The 20,995-nt window shown below is 48.3% G+C and overlaps 1 protein-coding gene across 1 annotated transcript in view; it reads left to right on the top strand.

Annotated features, from left to right (window-relative positions):
• The window catches only part of CLIP3 (CAP-Gly domain containing linker protein 3), a 38,384-nt gene that overhangs the window by 12,440 nt on the left and 4,949 nt on the right, over nucleotides 1-20,995 (top strand). The window contains exons 3-13 of the mRNA XM_028741812.2: nucleotides 3,671-3,810; nucleotides 5,687-5,780; nucleotides 6,511-6,672; nucleotides 9,429-9,547; nucleotides 10,831-11,067; nucleotides 12,959-13,094; nucleotides 15,377-15,517; nucleotides 16,644-16,778; nucleotides 17,246-17,369; nucleotides 18,934-18,998; nucleotides 20,106-20,178. Of these exons, the coding sequence (XP_028597645.2) occupies nucleotides 3,671-3,810; nucleotides 5,687-5,780; nucleotides 6,511-6,672; nucleotides 9,429-9,547; nucleotides 10,831-11,067; nucleotides 12,959-13,094; nucleotides 15,377-15,517; nucleotides 16,644-16,778; nucleotides 17,246-17,369; nucleotides 18,934-18,998; nucleotides 20,106-20,178 (1,426 nt within the window). The remainder of the gene's footprint in view (nucleotides 1-3,670; nucleotides 3,811-5,686; nucleotides 5,781-6,510; nucleotides 6,673-9,428; nucleotides 9,548-10,830; nucleotides 11,068-12,958; nucleotides 13,095-15,376; nucleotides 15,518-16,643; nucleotides 16,779-17,245; nucleotides 17,370-18,933; nucleotides 18,999-20,105; nucleotides 20,179-20,995) is intronic.

Genomic DNA, 20,995 nt, shown 5'->3' with positions numbered 1-20,995 from the left:
GGAAGGCATATTTTAATCAATGGGGCTGCAAATCAGCTTCACAGTTTTGGAGAGTTTGTATTTAAATTGTTTGGTTCTGAGGTGTTATTGTCCTAGGAAATATAGATACACACACACACATATATATGAGGCCTTGTTTTCTAACACTGTGTATCATAGCGTTTGTTGATTAAACCGTAAATTATCCTGTGCTCCAATACTGAAGGAAGAGCTCCCTTTGAGGAAACTGCTTTATCGAGTTTGGGAATAGTGTGCTGATTAAATTGAATTGGTTAATCAGCAAAAGGCCAGGTGATTAATAGACTGCAGTGCATTCATCCGGTCAAGAAGGGCCTTGATGGAAATTGGACCTGCTCTTCTCCTGCAGTGAGCTTAGCACAAAGGAACGTCCCGGCAGGTTGAATTTATAGTTGGTTTATCATGCAGAGATGAATTTCAGGGGTAGCCAAGGCCCTCCTGATAATTGTGGGCTACCGATTCCCATCAGCCCCAGCCAATATCTCAGAAGCCCGCTCTGCCATAACGCGGAGGGGGGCTTTTAATTTAGCTGCCCCTGTTCTGCGAAATAGCATTCCTGTTGAGTTATTACAATAATTTATAATAATATTTTATTATTTATACCCTGCCCACCTGGCTGAGTTTCCCCAGCCACTCTGGGTGGCGACCAACAAAAGATTAAAAATATATTAAAACATCAGACATTAAACTCTTCCCTAAATAAGGCTGCCTTCCGATGTCTTCTAAAAGTCAGATAGTTGTTTATTTCCTTGACATCTGATGGGAGGGCGTTCCACAGGGCGGGTGCCACCACCAAGAAGGCCCTCTGCCTGGTTCCCTGTAACCTCACTTCTCGCAGGGAGGGAACCGCCAGAAGGCCCTTGGAGCTGGACCTCAGTGTCCGGGGTGAACGATGGGGGTGGAGACGCTCCTTCAGGTATACTGGACCGAGGCCATTTAGGGCTTTAAAGATCAGCGCCATCACTTTAAATTGTGCTCAGAAACGTACTGGGAGCCAATGTAGGTCTTTCAGGACTGGTGTTATGTGGTCTCGGCGGCCGCTCCCAGTGACCAGTCTGGGTGCCGCATTCTGGATTAATTGCAGTTTCCGGGTCACCTTCAAAGGTAGCCCCATGTAGAGCGCATTGCAGTAGTCAATGGGTCTTGGCCCTGTCTATTTTGGATTGTTTTAGTTTAGTTTTAGTTTATGTTTTTTAAATGTCTTGGCTTTTTTGGGGTGGTTTTTTCGCATAACTATTTATTCACTTTCCAATTAAAACAAACAAAAACATCTACAATAATTTTTTTAAACCATAGTTTTGATTGACTTCCCTCCCCTCCCCCTCTTGGTTTCATTCCTGAATACTTTTTCCACGCACGTTCTTAAAACCTTAGATTCTTTCTGTTTCGATTTGAAATCTTCTTCATCTTATTACAAGTGACATGTAGAGGTTTTCCTAATGTGAGGAGAATCTGTTCCAGGGTCCAATCTTAGTACATAACACCAAAATTACTACTCGACTCTGAGCGTATTTCAGAATCCATACACAAAGCTTATGAAAAATATGCAGCCGTTTATCCCCTAAGATGAAAAAGAAAATAAGAAAAGAAAATGTTGAGTCCTTTCTTTCTTTCTTGGGTTACAAATTAAATAATTTGTCCCGCATAGTTCAATAGTTTATTTTACCAATCTTCTTTGGTGGGGGCTTCTTGCTTCTATAAGGACGGGCTGGTCTTGGCCTCTTGGGTACGGGAACAAAATCTTTCGTTCAATAAGTCCATCAAAGTCTGTACATCTCAGTGTCATAACTTCAGGTTTTTTTTAACAACATTCATTTTCCACGTTCCTTTCCAATCTTTGTATATCTTCTCCCAGGCCTTTTAAATAATTTTGCATTGCCACCACATATAATAACCTCCCGTCCTGTTTCTTTCCTATCACGGTCAAAGCCTCCCAGATCCTTTCACCCCAGATCTTTCTTTTTTTGGTGTTTTTAACTGCTTTCTGCAGCTTTGATTGTACATCGCCTTGAGATGACTGTGCAGAATTAATTTGTTTAGTCGTTTAGTCGTGTCCGACTCTTCGTGACCCCCTGGACCAGAGCACGCCAGGCACCTCTGTCCTCCACTACCTCCCGCAGTTTGGTCAAACTCATGCTGTAACCTCGAAAACACTATCCAACCATCTCGTCCTCTGTCATCCCCTTCTCCTTGTGCCCTCCATCTTTCCCAGCATCAGTGTCTTCTCCAGGGAGTCTTCTCTTCTCATGAGGTGGCCAAAGTACTGGAGCCTCAGCTTCAGGATCTGTCCTTCCAGTGAGCACTCAGGGCTGATTTCCGTAAGAATGGATGCGTTTGATCTTCTTGCAGTCCATGGGACTCTCAAGAGTCTTCTCCAGCACCAGAATTCAAAAGCATCAATTCTTCGGCGATCAGCCTTCTTTATGGTCCAGCTCTCACTTCCATACATCACTACTGGGAAAACCATGGCTTTAACTATACGGACTTTTGTTGGCAAGGTGACGTCTCTACTTCTCAAGATGCTGTCTAGGCCTGTCATTGCCCTTCTCCCAAGAAGCAGGCGTCTTTTAATTTTGTGGCTGCTGTCACCATCTGCAGTGATCATGGAGCCCAAGAAAGTAAAATCTCTCACTGCCTCCATTTCTTCCCCTTCTATTTGCCAGGAGGTGATGGGACCAGTGGCCATGATCTTCATTTTTTTGATGTTGAGCTTCAGAATTGATAAACTTGCAATAAGATCGATACCCGGTTGGCTCCCCCTGGCTCCAAGCCCAATGAATACCCAAAGTCTTTCAATATGTGCATAATAAGGAACTGGACTCGGCTGACGTTGGCAGAGAGAGCCAAACTGGCAGATGACCTGTTTCTAAAATAACATTGCTTTGGTGGTGACTCAGGAATACAAGCAGAAGCGATGAGTCACTGAATGTAGTGATATACAGAATCTCTCCTTGCAGGCTGCTCTTCCCATAAATTGACTGTGCATAAATAAGAAACTTTTTTTTTCTTTTTCTTTTTTGTCTGAGAGAAGGTGAGAGGGAGAGAGGCACAACTTTTAGTTATTAAAAACCTGGGACCAGTGTCTCTTTTTTTGAGTGGGAGGAGAGACAGGGTAACGTGGCAATGGTTTTATTTGTGAAATGGTACACACCTCTATGATTATGCTTATAGTACAAGCTTAGGAAAGATTTGAAAGAACAGATTATGGGCTCTTTAATTCTCCTGAAGCTTAGTAGTGAATATAATGTGGTTATTTAGTAAAAAAAAAAATGGCTTAAGAAAGTATGAAAGTGGAGGAACTAGAACAGGCTTCCTCAACCTCCAGATGTTTTGAGACTACAATTCCCATCATCCCTGACCACTGGTCCTGCTAGCTAGGGATCATGGGAGTTGTAGTCCCAAAACATCTGGAGGGCCAGAGTTTGCCTATGCCTGCAGATACCCATATTGGAATCCCGCAAGCACAATCTGAGCACAAGAGCTTTTCCCCTCCTGCAATTTCCAGCAAGTGGAGTTCATAGAATGGTAGAGTTGAAAAGGACCTCGAGGCACATCTGGTTGGGTCCATAAGAGTGAGGCGATCTTTTGAAAAGCCACTTTTGTTTTTCATTTTCTCTGGCCTTCCGCCATTTCACCCTCCCGTCCTCTGCAGCTTTCACTTTCTTCGACCCAAACGACCCGGCGTGTCAAGAAATCCTCTACGACCCCATCACCACCGTCCCGGAGTTGTTTGCCATCATCCGCCAGTGGGTACCCCAAGTGCAGCACAAGATCGATATCATCGGCAGTGAGGCAAGTGATGGGGGCGTTGTGATTGGGGGATCGTGGGCTGAGGGGGGGAGGAGGGGGGCGTTGGAATCTGGGTGTGCCCTGCTGTGCTGCTCCTTGCTAGGGAGCGTATTCCACAACCAGGGGACCACCACTAAAATGGCCCCGTTGTGTGGGTAGGGTAGTTTCCGCAAACGCTGGCACTCTCCTCTCCTGCAGGCCTGTAGCTAGGAGCCAAGAGGTGAAGGGGGGAAGGCCCTGAAATCCCAGCCTTCCCAGTTAGCAGAAAGGGAGCAGCATAGAGACCCCCCACCCATTCCTCATAATATAATGTGCAATACAGTGGTACCTCTGGATGTGAATGGGATCGACTCTGGAGCCCCGTTCGCATCCTGAGCAGAATGCAATCTGTGCATGTGTGGGTCGCGATTTCCACTTCTGCACATGCGCGTGACGTCATTTTGAGCATCTGCGCATGCACAAGCGGCGAAACCCGGAAGTAACCTGTTCCATTACTTATGGGTTGCCGTGGAGCGCAACCTGAAAACGCTCAACCTGAAGCGACTTTAACCCGAGGTATGACTGTAGGTGCTATATCATTGGGGGATGTGTGTAAGAGAGCGGAGGTTTTTTTAGATCGCAGATGGAGAGCCCCCCAGGGGCCAAATATGGCCTCTCTTGTCATTTGGCCTATGGGACCCTCCTGAGACCACCTGCCCCCTGTCCTTCTCTCCCCTGGCCACATCCTTCACAGACCCTGCGACAAGCCCTCCGATAAGGCTTTCGACTGGATGGAATGGATCTTTGAACTGTGAGAATGCTTCTCCCTTGGCCGAAAGGAGATGTAGAAGCCTCTGGCTTTTGTGTGGCTGGAGTACAGCTTCCTGTACAAAGTTAAGCATCAGATCTACTCCTCGGCCGAACTCTTGCCTCTAGCCACATACCCTTTGCTTCTGCCCTCACCCATCCGATCCCGGGCACACGACCCCAGGAAAGTCATCTCTCAGGGAATGTGGCTTTCAGGCTGGAAAAGATGCTTTGCCCCACTTTTAGATGCGCTTGCAGATCAGCTCCAGATTTAGGTGGGGGTTCTTGTTGCTGGCAGGGGGCAGGTTGCGCTTGATGACCTCTGATGCCCCTTCTAGCTTAAACTCATTCTTGGCCACGCCCAGCCTTGCGTGCTCAGCAGATCAACTGATGTGGGTGGTGTGTGCTGGGCCCGGGGGTAACCCATGAAGTGCAGTCCAGGACCGGTCCAGAATCCAAAGGTTCCGTGAGGAGTCAGTCCTACAGGGCCAAGGCAGGACACCAGGCAGGACACCAGGCAAGGCCAGGCACAGGATCACAGGCAGGTTCTAGCAAACAGCAGTGCTGTTCCAGCAACCCAGGGCGGGGTCCAACAGCCTTTTATCTCTGTCGGGGTAGCGGCCGGTCCTGATCCCCCGGCGACTCACCTCCCTGTCTCGCCAGAAGGCGAGCACTCCTCCTGCGAGTACTCAGGTCTCCTTCTCTCAGACCTCAGTCTCTGCAGCTCAGGAGAGGTCGGTGGGTGACTAGACCCAGAGGCCACCTCAGCCCCCCCTGACCCAACCGGTGGTGGAGCAGCTGTAAGTGATGGCCCAGCTGGAGGCAACGAGGTCATCCCCGCATCTGGAGCCAGGGCAGGATCAGGCCCCTGACTTGGCCCAGATGGTGTTTGTTGTGGGGGCACCTGGGAAGACTGGGACTCTTCAGGATCAGGCCCCAGACTTGGTTCAGATGATGCCTGAGGCAAAGGATCTGGTGAAGACTGAGACTCCTCTGGTTCCGAGTCCGAGTCCCAGGCCATCACATGGTGCAGGGGAGATGGATCCGTTTACACCTCTGACTGACACCCTTCTTGGTGACTTGCATCCCGCAGATCTTGAAGCGAGGCTGCCACGTCAACGACCGCGATGGGCTGACAGACATGACGCTGCTGCATTACGCCTGCAAGGCTGGTGCCCATGGTGTCGGTAAGGAAGCCATGGGGGGGTGTTACTCTCTATTCTTGGCGCCCCCCCCTCAGGTGTCTCTCCTGGGCCTCAGAGCCAGCTCTCTCAGGAGAAACCACGCTCCCGTCTGGTCTTCCAACCCGCTTTTAAAAATTGACTCCACCGCCTGTGGGTTTTAGTCAGTTTTGCATTCACGGCAATATCTGTACTGTAACACACTAAGGCAGTGATGGCCAGACTTGGCCCTCCAGCTGTTTTGGGACTACAATTCCCATCATCCCTGACCACCGGTCCTGTTAGCAAGGGATAATGGGAGTTGTAGTCCCAAAACAGCTGGAGGGTCAAGTTTGGCCATCACTGCACTAAGGAGTTTGAAAATATGGATGAAGAAGTTTCTGGTGGTGATTGGCTGAGCTGCCTCTGACATCACAGAAGCTTTGGGCTTATCCAGGGCCGGATTTAGACTCTTAGAGGCCCTGAGCACTGGAAAGATTGATGCCCCTACCCCCCGGGTTCATAATTCAAAATAAAAACAATGCTAAACCATAAAAAGACCCCCCCAAATGAGACAAAACGTACATGTGTTCTGAAATTAAATGACTACTTGCATACTTTTGTTTAAGTAGAAAATGTCAAATTCTTTTTTGAATAAATGTATTATTTTTTGTGCTCCTGCTGTGCTGGTGCCCTACGCTTGTGCTCAGTCTGCCTGTTGGGTAATCCAGTTTATCGCTGTGGTCCTCCTTCCCAGGTGACCCAGCCGCTGCTGTGCGCCTCTCCAACCAGCTCTTGGCTTTGGGTGCGGATGTGACCCTGCGCAGCCGCTGGACCAACATGAACGCCCTGCACTACGCGGCTTACTTTGACGTCCCGGAACTCATCCGCATCCTGCTGAAGGCCTCCAAGCCAAAAGGTGGGTTTGGAAGGAGGGGGGCAGAGCCTGCCCAGAAGAGGGCGGGACTTCCTGTATCTCCTGCGCCTCACCTCAGAGCTCACCTTGACAACACAAAGCCCTTAGTAACTTGGGGCCAGTTTACCTGTGAGATCACCTTACCCCTTATATGCCCCATCAACTGCTCTGATCTGCAGAGCTGGCACTGTCACATAACACCCCTTCCGCATTTGTAAGACCTGCCCTTTGGAACTCCCTGCCAATTGACACCAGAAAGGCTCCTTCGCTAAATTCTTTTCAGTACCCGCTAAAAACCCCCACAAAACTTTATTTAGGCAAGCCTACCCAGATAACACAGAATGTTGGTGTGCATTTTAATGGCTTTTTAGTTTATCACCAGTCTTTATTCCTTGAAGGCTTTGAATTGTTTTTGCCTATTATTTTATTGTTCTGTTCGCTTTGTGAACGGTTTGGAGGTTTTGTTTTGTTTTGTTTTGGCCCCACAATTGGTGTAAAAAATTTACAAAATAAATAATGAGTAGTCCTCTGTAAGGAGAGGTTTGCAAAAGTGCCAGAGGTGTTGGCTTGGATTAATTCCTTGCTTCCTTCCTAAGAAGCTCTGACTGATAATATTGAGCATCACAGCAGCAGCTGCAACAAAACAACAACAAAAACCAGTCAGCTGATTTCTCCTCTTCATCTCCTGAGGGTTGGCACTCCTAGGCAACCTTCTTCACCCAGAATCGCAGCACTGTGTAAGGAACTCCCAGCCATCCACCAATGTTTGTTGTATTCCTTTTTATTATTATTATTTAAAAGTGTTTTTAATGGGCAGACTCAGCTCTGAAATACTGTAAAGCAGGAGAAGTCAGCCCTTGCCAGCGTGGTCCGTGATCAGGGATGATGGGAGTTGTAGTCCACAACATTGCAGGGGGTTGGACTAGATGACCCTTGGGGTCCCTTCCTATGCTACAATTCTACGATTCCACGATCTGGAGTGTATCGCGTTGACTGCACCTGCTATAAAGCAGGAATAAGGAAGAAGCCGCATGGCCAGGGCTTCAAAATGTTTGCAAAAATGTAGTTGTCAGCCTGGATGTGGGAGATTGGTTGTGCCAAGGATCCTGGCAGCTGGATCCTGGCACTGTTTAATCGAGAGAGCACAGGATCCCAAACCTTCAATTGGACCCAGGTGGGAACAAATCGGAAGTCGGAGAAGAATTTTTCAGATAAGGACCCACTCGAGTTTGTGATTCATTTGCAATGTTCAGAGCCAGTTGTAGTTTCTGAACAGTCTTCAAGGGCAGCGCCACAAAGCTGGGGGAACAGACTGCAAAGACAAATAATTTTCAGAACCTCACTTCAGGCATCCGATGAAGCAGGTTGTCGTTCATGAAAGCTGACACCAAAATAAATTGGTTAGTCTTTTGTTGTTTCGTCGTTTAGTGGTGTCTGACTCTTTGTGCCCCCCTGGACCAGAGCACGCCAGGCGCTCCTGTCTTCCACTGCCTCCCGCAGTTTGGTCAAACTCATGCTGGTAGCTTCGAGAACACCGTCCCACCATCTCGTCCTCTGTCGTCCCCTTCTCCTTGTGCCCTCCATCTTTCCCAGCATCAGGGTCTTTTCCAGGGAGTCTTCTCTTCTCATGAGGTGGCCAAAGTCTTGGAGCCTCAGCTTCAGGATCTGTCCTTCCAGTGAGCATTCAGGGCTGATTTCCTTCAGAATGGATGCGTTTGATCTTCTTGCAGTCCATGGGACTCTCAAGAGTCTCCTCCAGCACCAGAATTCAAAAGCATCCATTCTTCGGCGATCAGCCTTCTTGATGGTCCAGCTCTCACTTCCATACATCAATACTGGGAAAACCATGGCTTTAACTATACGGACCTTTGTTGGCAAGGTGATGTCTCTGCTTTTTAAGATGTTGTCTAGGTTTGTCATTGCTGGTTAGTCTTTAAGGTGCCACAAAACTCATTTTTGCTGTAAGACCAACCCTTCTGGAATTTCTGTAGCTTCCCATGGCCTTCACTTCCTTTGACCTTGTTCCATAAACAGCCTCGCCTGCTCTGGCCTGGTTTGCACATAATACTAAGCCAAATAACAGTGATTATTTCACCCTTCTCCCGGTCTCCCTGCTGCCAGGCTGCTTGGAGCTAAGTTATGGTTTGAGAGCCAGTGTGGTGTAGTGGTTAAGAGCGGTAGACTCGTAATCTGGTGAACCGGGTTCGATTCCCTGCTCCTCCACATGCAGCTGCTGGGTGACCTTGGGCCAGTCACACTTCTCTGAAGTCTCTCAGCCCCACTCACCTCACAGAGTGTTTGTTGTGGGGGAGGAAGGGAAGGGAGAATGTTAGCCGCTTTGAGACTCCTTCGGGTAGTGATAAAGCAGGATATCAAATCCAAACTCCTCCTCCTCCTCCTCTTCTTCTTCTTCTTCTTCTTCTTCTTCTTCTTCTTCTTCTTCTTCGTCTCTCCCAACAAACCATGAGTTGCAACCAAAGTTGTTCCTGCTTTGCCGCTTGTGGTTTGTTTGGGGGAGACAAACCATGAACCTAGGTTTGAAGGTGACTAAGGCAAACCATGGCTTAGCTCTGGGTAACATGGCGAAAGAAGAGCTGGAGGAGGGATGGAGCAGTCTCAGTTTCCTCTCTGGCTGCTTGCACACTTGCCCATTCTCACTAAACCATGGTTTGGCTCATCGCTGCGAGTAAGTGTGAAATGCTAACGGTGGCAAGTTGGTTCTAATACCTGTGCGACCTGTCTATTCCTTCCCCCTTCAGTTCTGAACTCAACGTGTAGCGACTTCAACCACGGAACAGCCCTCCACATTGCTGCTTCCAACCTGTGCCTTGGGGCCGTGAAATGTCTCCTGGAACATGGTGCCAACCCAGCCGTCAGGGTAAGAAAGTGGTGGTGGATAAACGTATTGATGATGATGATGATGATGATGATGATGGTAGTAGTAATATATTATTATTTATTATTTATACCCCGCCCATCTGGCTGGGCCTCCCCAGCCACTCTGGGCGGCTCCCAAAAGAATATTAAAAACACAATGAAACATCAGACATTAGAAACTTCCCTAAACAGGGCTGCCTTCAGATGTCTTCTAAAAGTCTGGTAGTTGTTGTTCTCCTTGACATCTGGTGGGAGGGCGTTCCACAGGGCGGGTGCCACTACTGAGAAGGCCCTCTGCCTGGTTCCCTGTAAACTCACTTCTTGCAGGGAGGGAACTGCCAGAAGACCCTCGGTGCTGGTCCACAGTGTCCGGGCAGAACAATGGGGGTGGAGACACTCCTTCAGGTATCCTGGTCTGAGGCCATTTAGGGCTTTTAAGGTCAGCACCAATGTAGCTCTTTTAGGACCGGTGTTATGTGGTCTCGGCGGCTGCTCCCAGTCACCAGTCTAGCTGCCACATTCTGGATTAGTTGTAGTTTCCGGGTCACCTTCAAAGGTAGCCCCATGTAGAGCGCGTTGCAGTAGTCCAAGCAGGAGATAACCAGAGCATGCACCACTCTGGAGAGACAGTCTGCTGGCAGGGAGGGTCTCATCCTGCGTACCAGGTGGAGCTGGGAGACAGCTGCCCTGGACACAGAATTGACATGTGCCTCCATGGACAGCTGCCCTGGACACAAAGTTGCTGTAGCACTGGTGGCACTTGCTCTTCTTCTGATATTATTATTATTATTATTATTATTATTATTATTATTATTATTACCCACCCATCTGGCTGGGTTTCCCAAGGCCTCTCTAGACGGCTGATAGGAAATCCTCTGTGGGAGGGAGGGGCAAAAAATGGGGGGTTGAGGAGGGTCCTTTTGGGGAAAGGAAGAGAGTGAGAAGTGTCCCTATTTTCATTTGAGGAATGTTGGTGTGTGCAAGAGAGAGAGAGAGAGAGAGAGAGAGAGAGAGAGAGAGAGAGAGAGAGAGAGAGACTGAAAGGCTGGAGGGGCAATCTAGTCTTTAACACAGACACAAATATAAGAACAATGCCTGTACATTTTGCCCTCCCATCTCAGGTTCTATAAATGCTAGAAACTTCCTCTCCCTTTTCACTGAAATCTGATAGTCTGGGGTTTATGGTTCATGGGGTGTGGAGGATTCCCCCCCCTCACCCCCACGGACTCCCATGGCGTCTCCTCCAGCTCAATGCCCTCCCTGCGCAATCCTCTCTCCCAACAGAACAGCAAAGGCCAGGCGCCGTCCGACGTGGTCCCAGACCCCATGGACATGACCTTGGACAAAGCCGAGGCGGCCATGATCGCCAAGGAGCTGAAGCAGCTGCTGCTGGACGCTGTGCCCTTGAGCTGCAACCTCCCCAAGGTCACCCTGCCCAACTACGACAACATCCCGGGCAACCTCATGCTCATCTCCCTCGGCCTCAAGCTCGGCGACCGGGTCATGGTGGACGGGCTGAAGGTAAGGCCAAGGGGTCCCTCATCGTGGCAGGTGGGTTTGGGACCCCCATCACCAGTGTCTCTTGGCTAGGACTGGACTTGAAAAGCCCACGGTGGTGACATCTCATGGGCTGTGTCCAGTGCTAATCCTGCTCAGGGTTGACCCATTAATTCAACATGAAAAGAGCGCAACCGTTCGCAACATGAAAAGAGCGCAACCCGCAGCGGCGCGTCTGATCACGCGCAGGTTGCGATTCGCCACTTCTGCGCATGTGCGTGATGTCATTTTGCGCTTCTGTGCATGCACGAGTGGCGAAACCCGGCAGTAACCCTTTCCGGTACTTCTGGAACGGCGCGGAACATAACCTGAAAGAACGTAACATGAAGCGGACGTAACATGAGGTATGACTGTACAGTGGTACCTCGCGTTGCATACGCTTCAGGTTACAGACTCTGCTAACCCAGAAATAGTGCTTCAGGTTAAGAACTTTGCTTCAGGATGAGAACAGAAATCGTGCTCTGGCAGCACGGTGGCAGCGGGAGGCCCATTAGCTAAAGTGGTGCTTCAGGTTAAGAACAGTTTCAGGTTAAAAACAGACCTCCAGAACAAATTAAGTTCTTAACCAGAGGTACCACTGTACTGTTCGTGTTAAGGAAAAATTCTAGGGTGAGAGCCTACTCAACAGCCCAGCTCGTCGGGGTGCAAGTCCCCCGCGGGTCCATGTGGTTAGTAAAAGAAGGAAGTTGCAGCCAAGTAATTTGGAGCAAAACAGCAGTCAGTAGACCATGATCTTTATTGTCGCGCAACAAGTTCCCACAGGAGTAAGAACCCTGAGCATGAGGTGACCTCCTCTTTTAAACCTTCCCTCTTTCCCCCAGAATACACTTCGAGGGGCATCATGGATACATCATCACTACATCACTAGCATGTCACAAAGGAGGAGGGTTACACAAGGGTTAGGGACACAGGTGGCGCTGTGGTCTAAATCACAGAGCTCAGGGCTTGCTGATCAGAAGGTTGGCAGTTCGAATCCCCACGACGGGGTGAGCTCCCGTTGCTCGGTCCCTGCTCCTGCCAACCTAGCAGTTCGAAAGCACAAAGTGCAAGTAGATAAATAGGTACCGCTCTGGCGGGAAGGTAAACGACATTTCCGTGCACTGCTCTGGTTCGCCAGAAGCGGCTTAGTCATGCTGGCCACATGAGCTGGAAGCTGTACACCGGCTCCCTCAGCCAGTAAAGTGAGATGAGCGCCGCAACCCCAGAGTCGGCCACAACTGGACCTAATGGTCAGGGGTCCCTTTACCTTTTTACACAAGGGTTAAACAAGTTCAACATTAGGTCACTTTATCAGACACCTTTCCCAACACCTCTTAAGTACCCATCACTGGAAGAACAATGAAACTCTCCTTGCCTTCAGGACTTGGCTGGAGATGGGCTTTCAGAACACCTGACTTGCTCAACTGTCTATTGTTGCCCCCTTGGTCACTCCCTGGGTTGGGGGGCCATGTCTGTGCTCTCACGCTTGGGGAATTATGGCAGGGTGCCCTGTTCCTGCTGCCCGCGTGACTTCCTGCTTCTTGGTTCATGGACGGAGATGGAGCCCAAATTCACCTTTCTTTCAGCGTTAAAATGGCGCTGGAATGAGGAGAATCGCTTAAAGTATGGATTTCCTACAAACTTATAGGTATCTTCCCAGAGCTGTCAAGTCAAAGGGCATAATATTTGTAACATTGTAACCACTTTAAAGATGTGCCCCCCAATGTGATTTCCGTAACAGTTCAAAAGCGTGGGAAACTGCTGCCAGCCTGGGCCAACAATATTAATTTAGATGGGCCAGTGGTCCAATTCCTTTTTATAAGGTGACTTCCTCTTTTGTGTCTTGTTTCCCCAATCTCGCCATGCCTCCCCGCAGTTGGGCACCTTGCGTTTCTGCGGCACGACGGAATTTGCCAGCGGCCAGTGGGTGGGCGTGGAGCTGGACGAGCCGGACGGCAAGAACGACGGCAGCGTGGGAGGAATCCGTTACTTTATCTGCCCTCCGAAACACGGTAATCTAAAGTGGGGTTATGCCCACTCGACACCGGCACTCCTCTGCCTTCAAATCCAGCAGTCGCCCAAGTCAACTACACAAATATCAAATCTGTAGAAGAATATAACTCCTGGGTTTCCCCCAGAACACACCTTCTAGGCCAGGGGCTCCCAAAGTGGGGAGCCCCCTGGGGGAGTGGGATTTCCTAGCGGGATGCTAAGAAGGGGGTGTCAGGGGGTTGCTGGAAGTATAAATTGTTAGAATTCCTGCTCCATGATTGCAGTCATGGGATTGTTGTCTTTCACATGACAGTGTATGTTTTGACTCCACAGAGTGGGAAGTGACGGAGACAGGATGTTTGTGTTACTGTAGTAAACTTCCGCCCCCAGCCGCTTGCCCCTCCCTCACCTGTCTCTGCTCTCCGGCCAGACTAGGCTTCTTGAACAAGGCTGGCAGGCGGGTTCACTTTTTCAAACACCGAACCAAATCCTCCCGGTAGGGCTGCCACCACTCCCTCTGTCCCGGGGACCCAGAACCACAACCCAGGGAGAAGGCTGTGACCCGTTGTTACTGGCTATCCCCTCTCCACAAGCTGTATTTACAGACTTGCAGGCAGAAATTCTACGGTAGAGCGTAACCAAGCGTAAGGCTAGGAATTAGCTATTCCCCCGGAAAGGCACATAAACCAAACAGGTTCTTCTTTAAAAATTTATTTTAAAAGAATAACAGAAAACATGCTAAAATAGCAGGCACTTCTTTTGAAACTTACAGACAAGAAAATAAAGACATTGCATAGTCTAACTAACTTACATACTCACAAAGTTAAACACAAATAGGATAGTCAAAGTCCGCAAATTGAAGGCTCTTGTAGATCTCCATTTCAAAAGACGAAACGACGGCTATTAGGTGGAACATCACAGCCGGGCATCTTTGCGGATTGCAGCAAGCAAAGGCAGAGAGCAACTTCTCAAACAATTCCCTGGTCTTTTATCCACAATTCGCACTTGGCGTCGTAACTCTCAAGCCAATCATAAGTCTTAATTAATATTTAAACTCACCAATGACCGGCTTGCTAGTCAATCAATCTACCCCTTGGCAGCTGGGTCAATTTAGAATGAAGGACCCAAATCAAAGTGTTTTACTCCCTTCCGTAGAAACTATCCAGATCCGCATTCCCAAGCACTTCAAGGACAGATAACATCGTTGGGGGGGGGGATGTTCACACCCTGAGACCCAGGTGTCAAGCATTTCATTAAATCAAGGCTTCCTTTATTCCAATAAACCTTTCACGCCAAGGAGCCAGCTAGTCTAGGGTTTAAAGAAACACAACTTCTTTCCCAGGGTCCTTGTGGCTGATAAAGTTCCCACAAGGCCTCACTCTTTTTACTTGACCAAGGAATGATTTCTGAACAGTACCAACTTTACTACAGTTACTGTGTGGGGCTATTGTCCTTTGTTCTTTTTCTCTTTGCTGTCTGATGCTAGAGAGAGAGGGAGCCATCTTGCAGTGCTCCGTGTGTGTTTAGATGTAAATAAAGTAGATTAGCCAAAATGCTGAGTTGCTGAGGTCTGTTATGCAATGCTGTGCAAACTCTGTGGATCCCTAAGTGTGCCGGTGTCGGTTGGCATCAGTCGCTGTGATGTTCAGGCTGAAGAAAGCTTTGGAAGCTCCCAAACGATCGACCAGGAGGGAAGGAACATGCCAGTCGGGCATGTGTCTCTCCCAGGGTCCTACTTGAGTGTAGGCTGAGCTCCTGACATAAATGACTGCCATTTTGAAAAGCTGGCAAGTTTTTTTGAATTGATTAAACTAAATGGTTCTAATTGGATGTTTCTGAGCACAATTCAAAGTCTTGGTGCTGACCTTGAAAGCCCTAAACAGCCTCGGTCCAGTGTACCCGAAGGAGTGTCTCCATCCCCATCGTTCTGCCTGGACACTGAGGTCCAGCTCCGAGGGTCTTCTGGCAGTTCCCTTGCTGCGAGAAGCCATGTTACATGGAACCAGGCAGAGGGCCTTCTTGGTAGTGGCACCTGCCCTGTGGAACGCCCTCCCATCAGATGTCAAAGGAATAAACAACTATCTGAGGTTTAGAAGACATCTGAAGGCAGCCCTGTTTAGGGAAGCTTTTAATGTTTAATGCTGTATTGTGTTTTTAATATCCGGCTGGCAGCCGCCCAGAGTGGCTGGGGAAACCCAGCCAGATGGGCAGTGTATAAAATGTTGTTGTTGTTGTTTGCACAGTTCTTACCCGCCATGTAAACTTTGGGCTTCCGGTTTTCCTTCCCCTTTGCCCTTCCCAGGAGTGTTTGCTTCTGTGTCCAAGATCACCAAAGCCACCGATCAGACGCCTTCGTCGGTGACCTCCACCCCACGAACCCCCCGCATGGACTTTTCCCGCATGACCGCAAAGGGCCGGAAGGAAAAAGACAAGGACAAGAAAGGTGAGCTGGACTCTCTTTCATTGTGGACTCTCCTTCTAAGCAGAGGTTGGAGGGGCCCCTGTTGTGGATGCTTTAGTTGAGATTCCTGAATTGCAGGACGTCAGACTAGAGGACTCTTGTGGTCCCTTCCTGTTAGGATTCTTTTCCCGTGTTGCAGTCACGGGATTGTGTTTATCCCACGACGGTGTATGTTTTCATTCCACATTGTGGGAAGCGACGGAGACAGGATATTTTTATTGCTGTGTTTCTGTGATGTAGGAAATTTGTCCTTTTGTTCTCTCTCTTTGCTATCTGATGAGCAAGAGGAAGGAGCGGAGTTGCGATGCGCCGAGTGTGTATATGTAAATAAATGTAGTTTCGCCAAAAAGCTGCGCTTCTGAGTCTGAACGCTGACTGCCAGTACTCTGCTGACCCTGAAGTCTGCTGATGGCTCTTGGTATCCGTCGCTGTGATGTTTGGGCTGGAGAAAGATTTTGAATCTCCTGAAAGAACGACCAGAACATGCCAGTTGGGCATGTTTCTCTGCTGGCTTCCTACTCGTGTGTAGGACCTCCTGACACTTCCAACTTTGATTCAATACAGATAGTTTTACAAACAACAGACATAATAAAATTATAGACCTGGATATGTCGTCGGAATCCGCCACAATTGTTTTCAGGTGTTCGCCATGTTTTTGGATGGTTTAAAATATTTTTTATTTTAATCGAGATAGAAATTTGATAAATAAAACAAGATAAATAAGTTATGTAGTGAAATTGAGTATATTTCACTCTGTTTCACTCTCGACTCTGAGAGTGGATTTCATGCTCTTTATTCAGCTCATAGTGGTGAGGAGGAATGGAAGTTCCCCCAGAATGTCTGCTTTATATACATTATTTACACAATGGGCCCCACATGACTGGCTAATTCTGGGATTCTCCTGTAGGCCAATCAGGCTGCAGATTCACTTCCACCTGGAGCTGGATTGGGTGGCTCCTGCGGACCAACCAGACTGCAGCATTCTGGAGCCTATTGTTCTAGGACCAACCAGACTGCTGCATTCTGGATCCTATTCAACTCAGTACATAACATGTAGCAAACTAAAACATCCAGATCTCGCTTCTCTCCACCCGTCTGCTCTGTCCAGCTCTCCGGAAGAAGTCCTTATCTGTTGGCAGCCTGGACCGTGAAGGACTGAAGATTGAGATCGGGGACCACGTCCTGGTGGCAGGCCAGAAGCAAGGCATCATTCGTTTCTACGGGAAGACAGATTTTGCCCCAGGTAAGCCAAGAGCTGGTGATCTGGGAATCCATTTCCACCGGAGGAGTTAAGATCCTGTCTAGGGGGTGGGGCAGAGCATTGAGACCGACGTGCAGACTTTGGATCGGTAGCATTAAAAAAATAACCCCAGGAGTCCTGATTCGAGCTCAGGGCCCTGAGTTCAAGTTCTGGCTCTGCTGTGATCTCCCTGCGTGGCCTCAGATCACTCTCACTTTCACCCCTCTGACAATGGGAGTAACAGTGGTCTACCTCATGTGTTGTTCTTTTGGGAGAGTGCAAACGAGGACGCCGATTGCAAAGCATTCTGCGGGATTAAGGTTGTAGTCCTCAGCGTTACTGATGTGGAAGGGAGTCCCCTTTGAAATCTGTGAGACGAAGTCCTAGTCTCTGTTGGAATTAGCAACAGTAATTTAAAAATCTGCATTTCTGACTAATTTGCATGTTTTTCTCCCCCCCCCCCTCTCCAGGCTACTGGTTTGGCATTGAACTTGACAAGCCCACAGGAAAACACGATGGCTCGGTCTTTGGAGTTCGCTATTTCACCTGCGCCCCTAAGCATGGAGTCTTTGCCCCTCCTTCCAGAGTGCAGAGGTGTGTGGGATTTATATTTTGCCTGATTTAACAAGCTGCTAAAATAGCTTTTAGCATAGCTATGAATGATCCTGTTCTAATTTGGGGAGCATATTCTGGAGATAAGCTGCTGATTCATTTGCTGCCTTTTCTTGAAAATTAGGCAGTATATATTGTGGGGTGTGATACATAAGCAGCAGTCAAGTACAAACATTCCTTGTTTTCCTAGAGTGGACATGCAGGGGGATGTTTGGTCCAGCCAGTGGAAAACTTCCTGTTTCCTCCTGGCTGGAGCATCCTTCCTTTGCATGTGACTAGAGGTGGGCGTGACCTTACCTGTCCAGGGAACGAAAGGACAAGTCACATAGCACACACTCTCTCTCTTTGAGTTCCTCCATCGTTGGAACAGCTTTTTAGCTAGAGATGTTCTGTTTAGCTAGAGATGTTCCAGCCAACAGAGGACACTGGGATTACTGGGTAACTAAGTCTGCCTTCAGGGATCCAACTGTGAACTGAATGTGAGTAAACTTTTTTTAATATGCAGTGGACGCTCGGGTTGTGAGCGTGATCTGTGCAGGAGGCACGTTCACAACCCGCAGCGTTCGCAACCCACATCAGCACATCTGGGCATGCACGGGTTGCGATTTGGCACTTCTGCACATGTGCAAAGCATGATTTAGCGCTTCTGCGCATGCGCAACCGCCGAAACCCGGAAGTAACCCATTCCGGTACTTCTGGGTTTCGGTGGTCAATAACCCCCCAAAAATGCAACCTGAAGCGTCTGTAACCCGAGGTATGACTGTACTTTACACAAGATTGTAGTGTGTTTATTCTTTTAAGATGGATATAAAGGAATTTACCAGGAACTTAATAGTGAGAGGCTTAAACAAGCCTGCAACCAGTTATCCGCTGTGTATTTAAAGGGGGAATGTGAAACTCTGCTAAGTAAAGGAACTTGCTAGCACAGGTTAGGAAGGATATTAATAAACAATATATTAAAATAATCATAGCAACTACTACAAACATCAGAGTTCCAAAGGGGGCATGTGGGAAGACACCATGTTGAGAAGGATGTTGAGAAGCTGGAAGGTGTGCAGAGGAGGGTGACCAAGACGATCAAGGGTCTGGAAACTAAGCCTGATGAGGAACGGTTGAAGGAGCTGGGTACGTTTAGCCTGGGAAAGAGGAGAAATGAGAGCCATCTTCAGAAATCTGAAAGGAAGATGGAGCAAGCTTCTTTTCTGCTCCTCCAGAGGGTGGAACGCAAACCAGCGGCTTCAAATGACAAGGAAGGAGATTCCGACGAAAAATCAGGGGGGAAATTCCGACTGCAGGAGCTGTTCAACAGTGGAACAGACTCCCTCAGAAGGTGGTGGACTCCCTTGCAGATTTTTAAACAGAGATTGGGTGGCCGTCTGTCAGGGATTATTTAGCTTGTGGCTCCTGCATTGCAGAGAGTTGGACTAGATGACCTTGGGGGTCTCCTTCCAATTCTACAATTCTATGATCTCCTGGCAATTAATCTGGTTTTTATGCTTGCCTTGTTCTTGACTGTGGATTAATCGTGGCCGTCTCTCTTTTGCAGAATCGGAGGACCCAAAGATTCCCAGGGAGATGGCACTTCGGCAAAGAAAGTCCACCAAGTCACTAGTAGGTACACCCTGGGTTTTGTTTCCTCCCTCGTGAGCAAAGATGCAAAGTTTCCAAATATCTGTTTCCCACTTTTGTCGGCCTCCTGTGCTTTTTAATGCTGGCTGACAAGTTCAGCAGGTGATGTTTTCCCATATACCGTATTGGCCCGGATATAAGCCGCACCCGGATATAAGCCGCACCTTTAAAATTCAAGGGAGGGAAAGAAGAAAAGACAATACCCAAATATAAGCTGCTCCCTTAAAATTCGGCCGGCACTCACACCTGTTCTGTTTTACTGTATGTCTGTTTCAGCAGCAATATCGCAAAAGCCCATTTTTGTAAGTTCGTGAATTTAAGCCGCACTTTAACTTTTCACAGTCAGAATTCCTTTAGTCTTTCTGTCATTTTTGCCAGTTCTGCATAGTTCATCAACTTCTCTTGCCATTGTTCTTTAGTTGGTATTTCTCCAGTCTTCCAATTTTGTGCAATCAACATTCTTGCTGCAGTAGTGGCATACATAAATAAAGTCCTCTTTTCTTTTGGTATGTCTTGACCTAAAAACCCCAATAAAAAGGCTTCTGGTTTTTTTTACAAAAGTTATTTGTAATGTTTTCTTCAATTTATTATATATCATTTCCCAGTAGGCTTTTACCTTCTTACAATCCCACCACATATGATAGAACATACCTTCTGTTTCACATCTCCAACAATTTATTATTTATACTCCGCCCATCTGGCTGGGCTTCCCCAGCCACTCTGGGCGGCTTCCAAAAAAATATTAAAATACTGTAATACATCAAACATTAAAAGCTCCCCTAAACAGGGCTGCCTTCAGATGTCTTCTAAAAGTCTGGTAGTTGTTGTTCTCTTTGACATCTGGTGGGAAGGCGTTCCACAAGGCAGGCGCCACCACCGAGAAGGCCCTCTGCCTGGTTCCCTGTAACTTGGCTTCTCACAGCGAGGGAACCGCCAGAAGGCCCTCGGATCTGGACCTCAGTGTCCAGGATGGACGATGGGGGTGGAGACGCTCCTTCAGATATACTGGACCAAGGTCGTTTTTATACATTTTTGCCACCCTTTCTCCGTTCTTAAAAGGACCCCCTCTTCCTTTTCCCTCTCCTGCAGTCTCACAGCCAAAGCGCAACTTCACAGCAGTCAGAACCCCAAAAGATATCACATCGGAAAACTCCATCTCTAGGTAAGGACAACCTATGCTTGCCTCCCTTTGAAATCTCTTCAATTCACAAACATCAGGCATGTCCAGCTCCCAAGAGACTGCGATCTACTCCCACCATAAAAAAAACTGACAGTGATCTACCCATTGGATTGACCAAAGTTGTTGAGCTTTTTTGGGAGGGTGTCGATCAGGATCACATGACCAGGGACACCCCCTGGTAGATCGCGATGGACCGATTGGACATGCCTGACCTACATATACTCCTGTTTCCTCACCCCACTCTAAGTAGAGTAGTAAGTGGGAGGAACTTGAGTGGATCAAGGAGAGGAGCCAAGAACCAGTTTAGAGCACCCATTGGGGGAGGCCTACTGAGGATTTTGCGGCTCAGCCTGGCAACTGAGGTGGATTTTGGTGGGCTTGGGCAGGTCAGGGGTGAAGCCTTGCAGATTTGGGCAGGTCCGGGGCTTAACCTAGAGCGGGGATGGGGAACCGGTTGCCTTCCTGATGTTGTTGGACTCCAATTCCCATCAGCCCCAGCCAGCTGAGGTCATGGATGATGGGAGTTGTTGCTACAAGGAAGAAGTTGGAAACATCCACTTCCTAATTTGCACTTAACCACAAATTATTGTAAGGTTCGAAAGGACAAACGGAGGGGAGGGTAAACGATGAACCGCAAACAAGCCAGGGTCAGAAACCATGGTTTGATCCAGTGTTGTTTCAATAATACATAGCTGCTGCTTCTTCTTCCTTCTTCTTCTTTGGTGATCACTCGTAGCTGAGTAAGATTGTCTTCCATAAACATGGTTTTAAAAGTGACTGTGGAGGCCAGTTCTGGATC

The sequence above is a fragment of the Podarcis muralis genome, chromosome 7 (assembly GCF_964188315.1).
Source record: "Podarcis muralis chromosome 7, rPodMur119.hap1.1, whole genome shotgun sequence".
Classification (NCBI taxonomy): domain Eukaryota; kingdom Metazoa; phylum Chordata; class Lepidosauria; order Squamata; family Lacertidae; genus Podarcis; species Podarcis muralis.
Note: the sequence above shows the minus strand (reverse complement) of the source record. Positions and strands in the feature narration are given on the sequence as shown.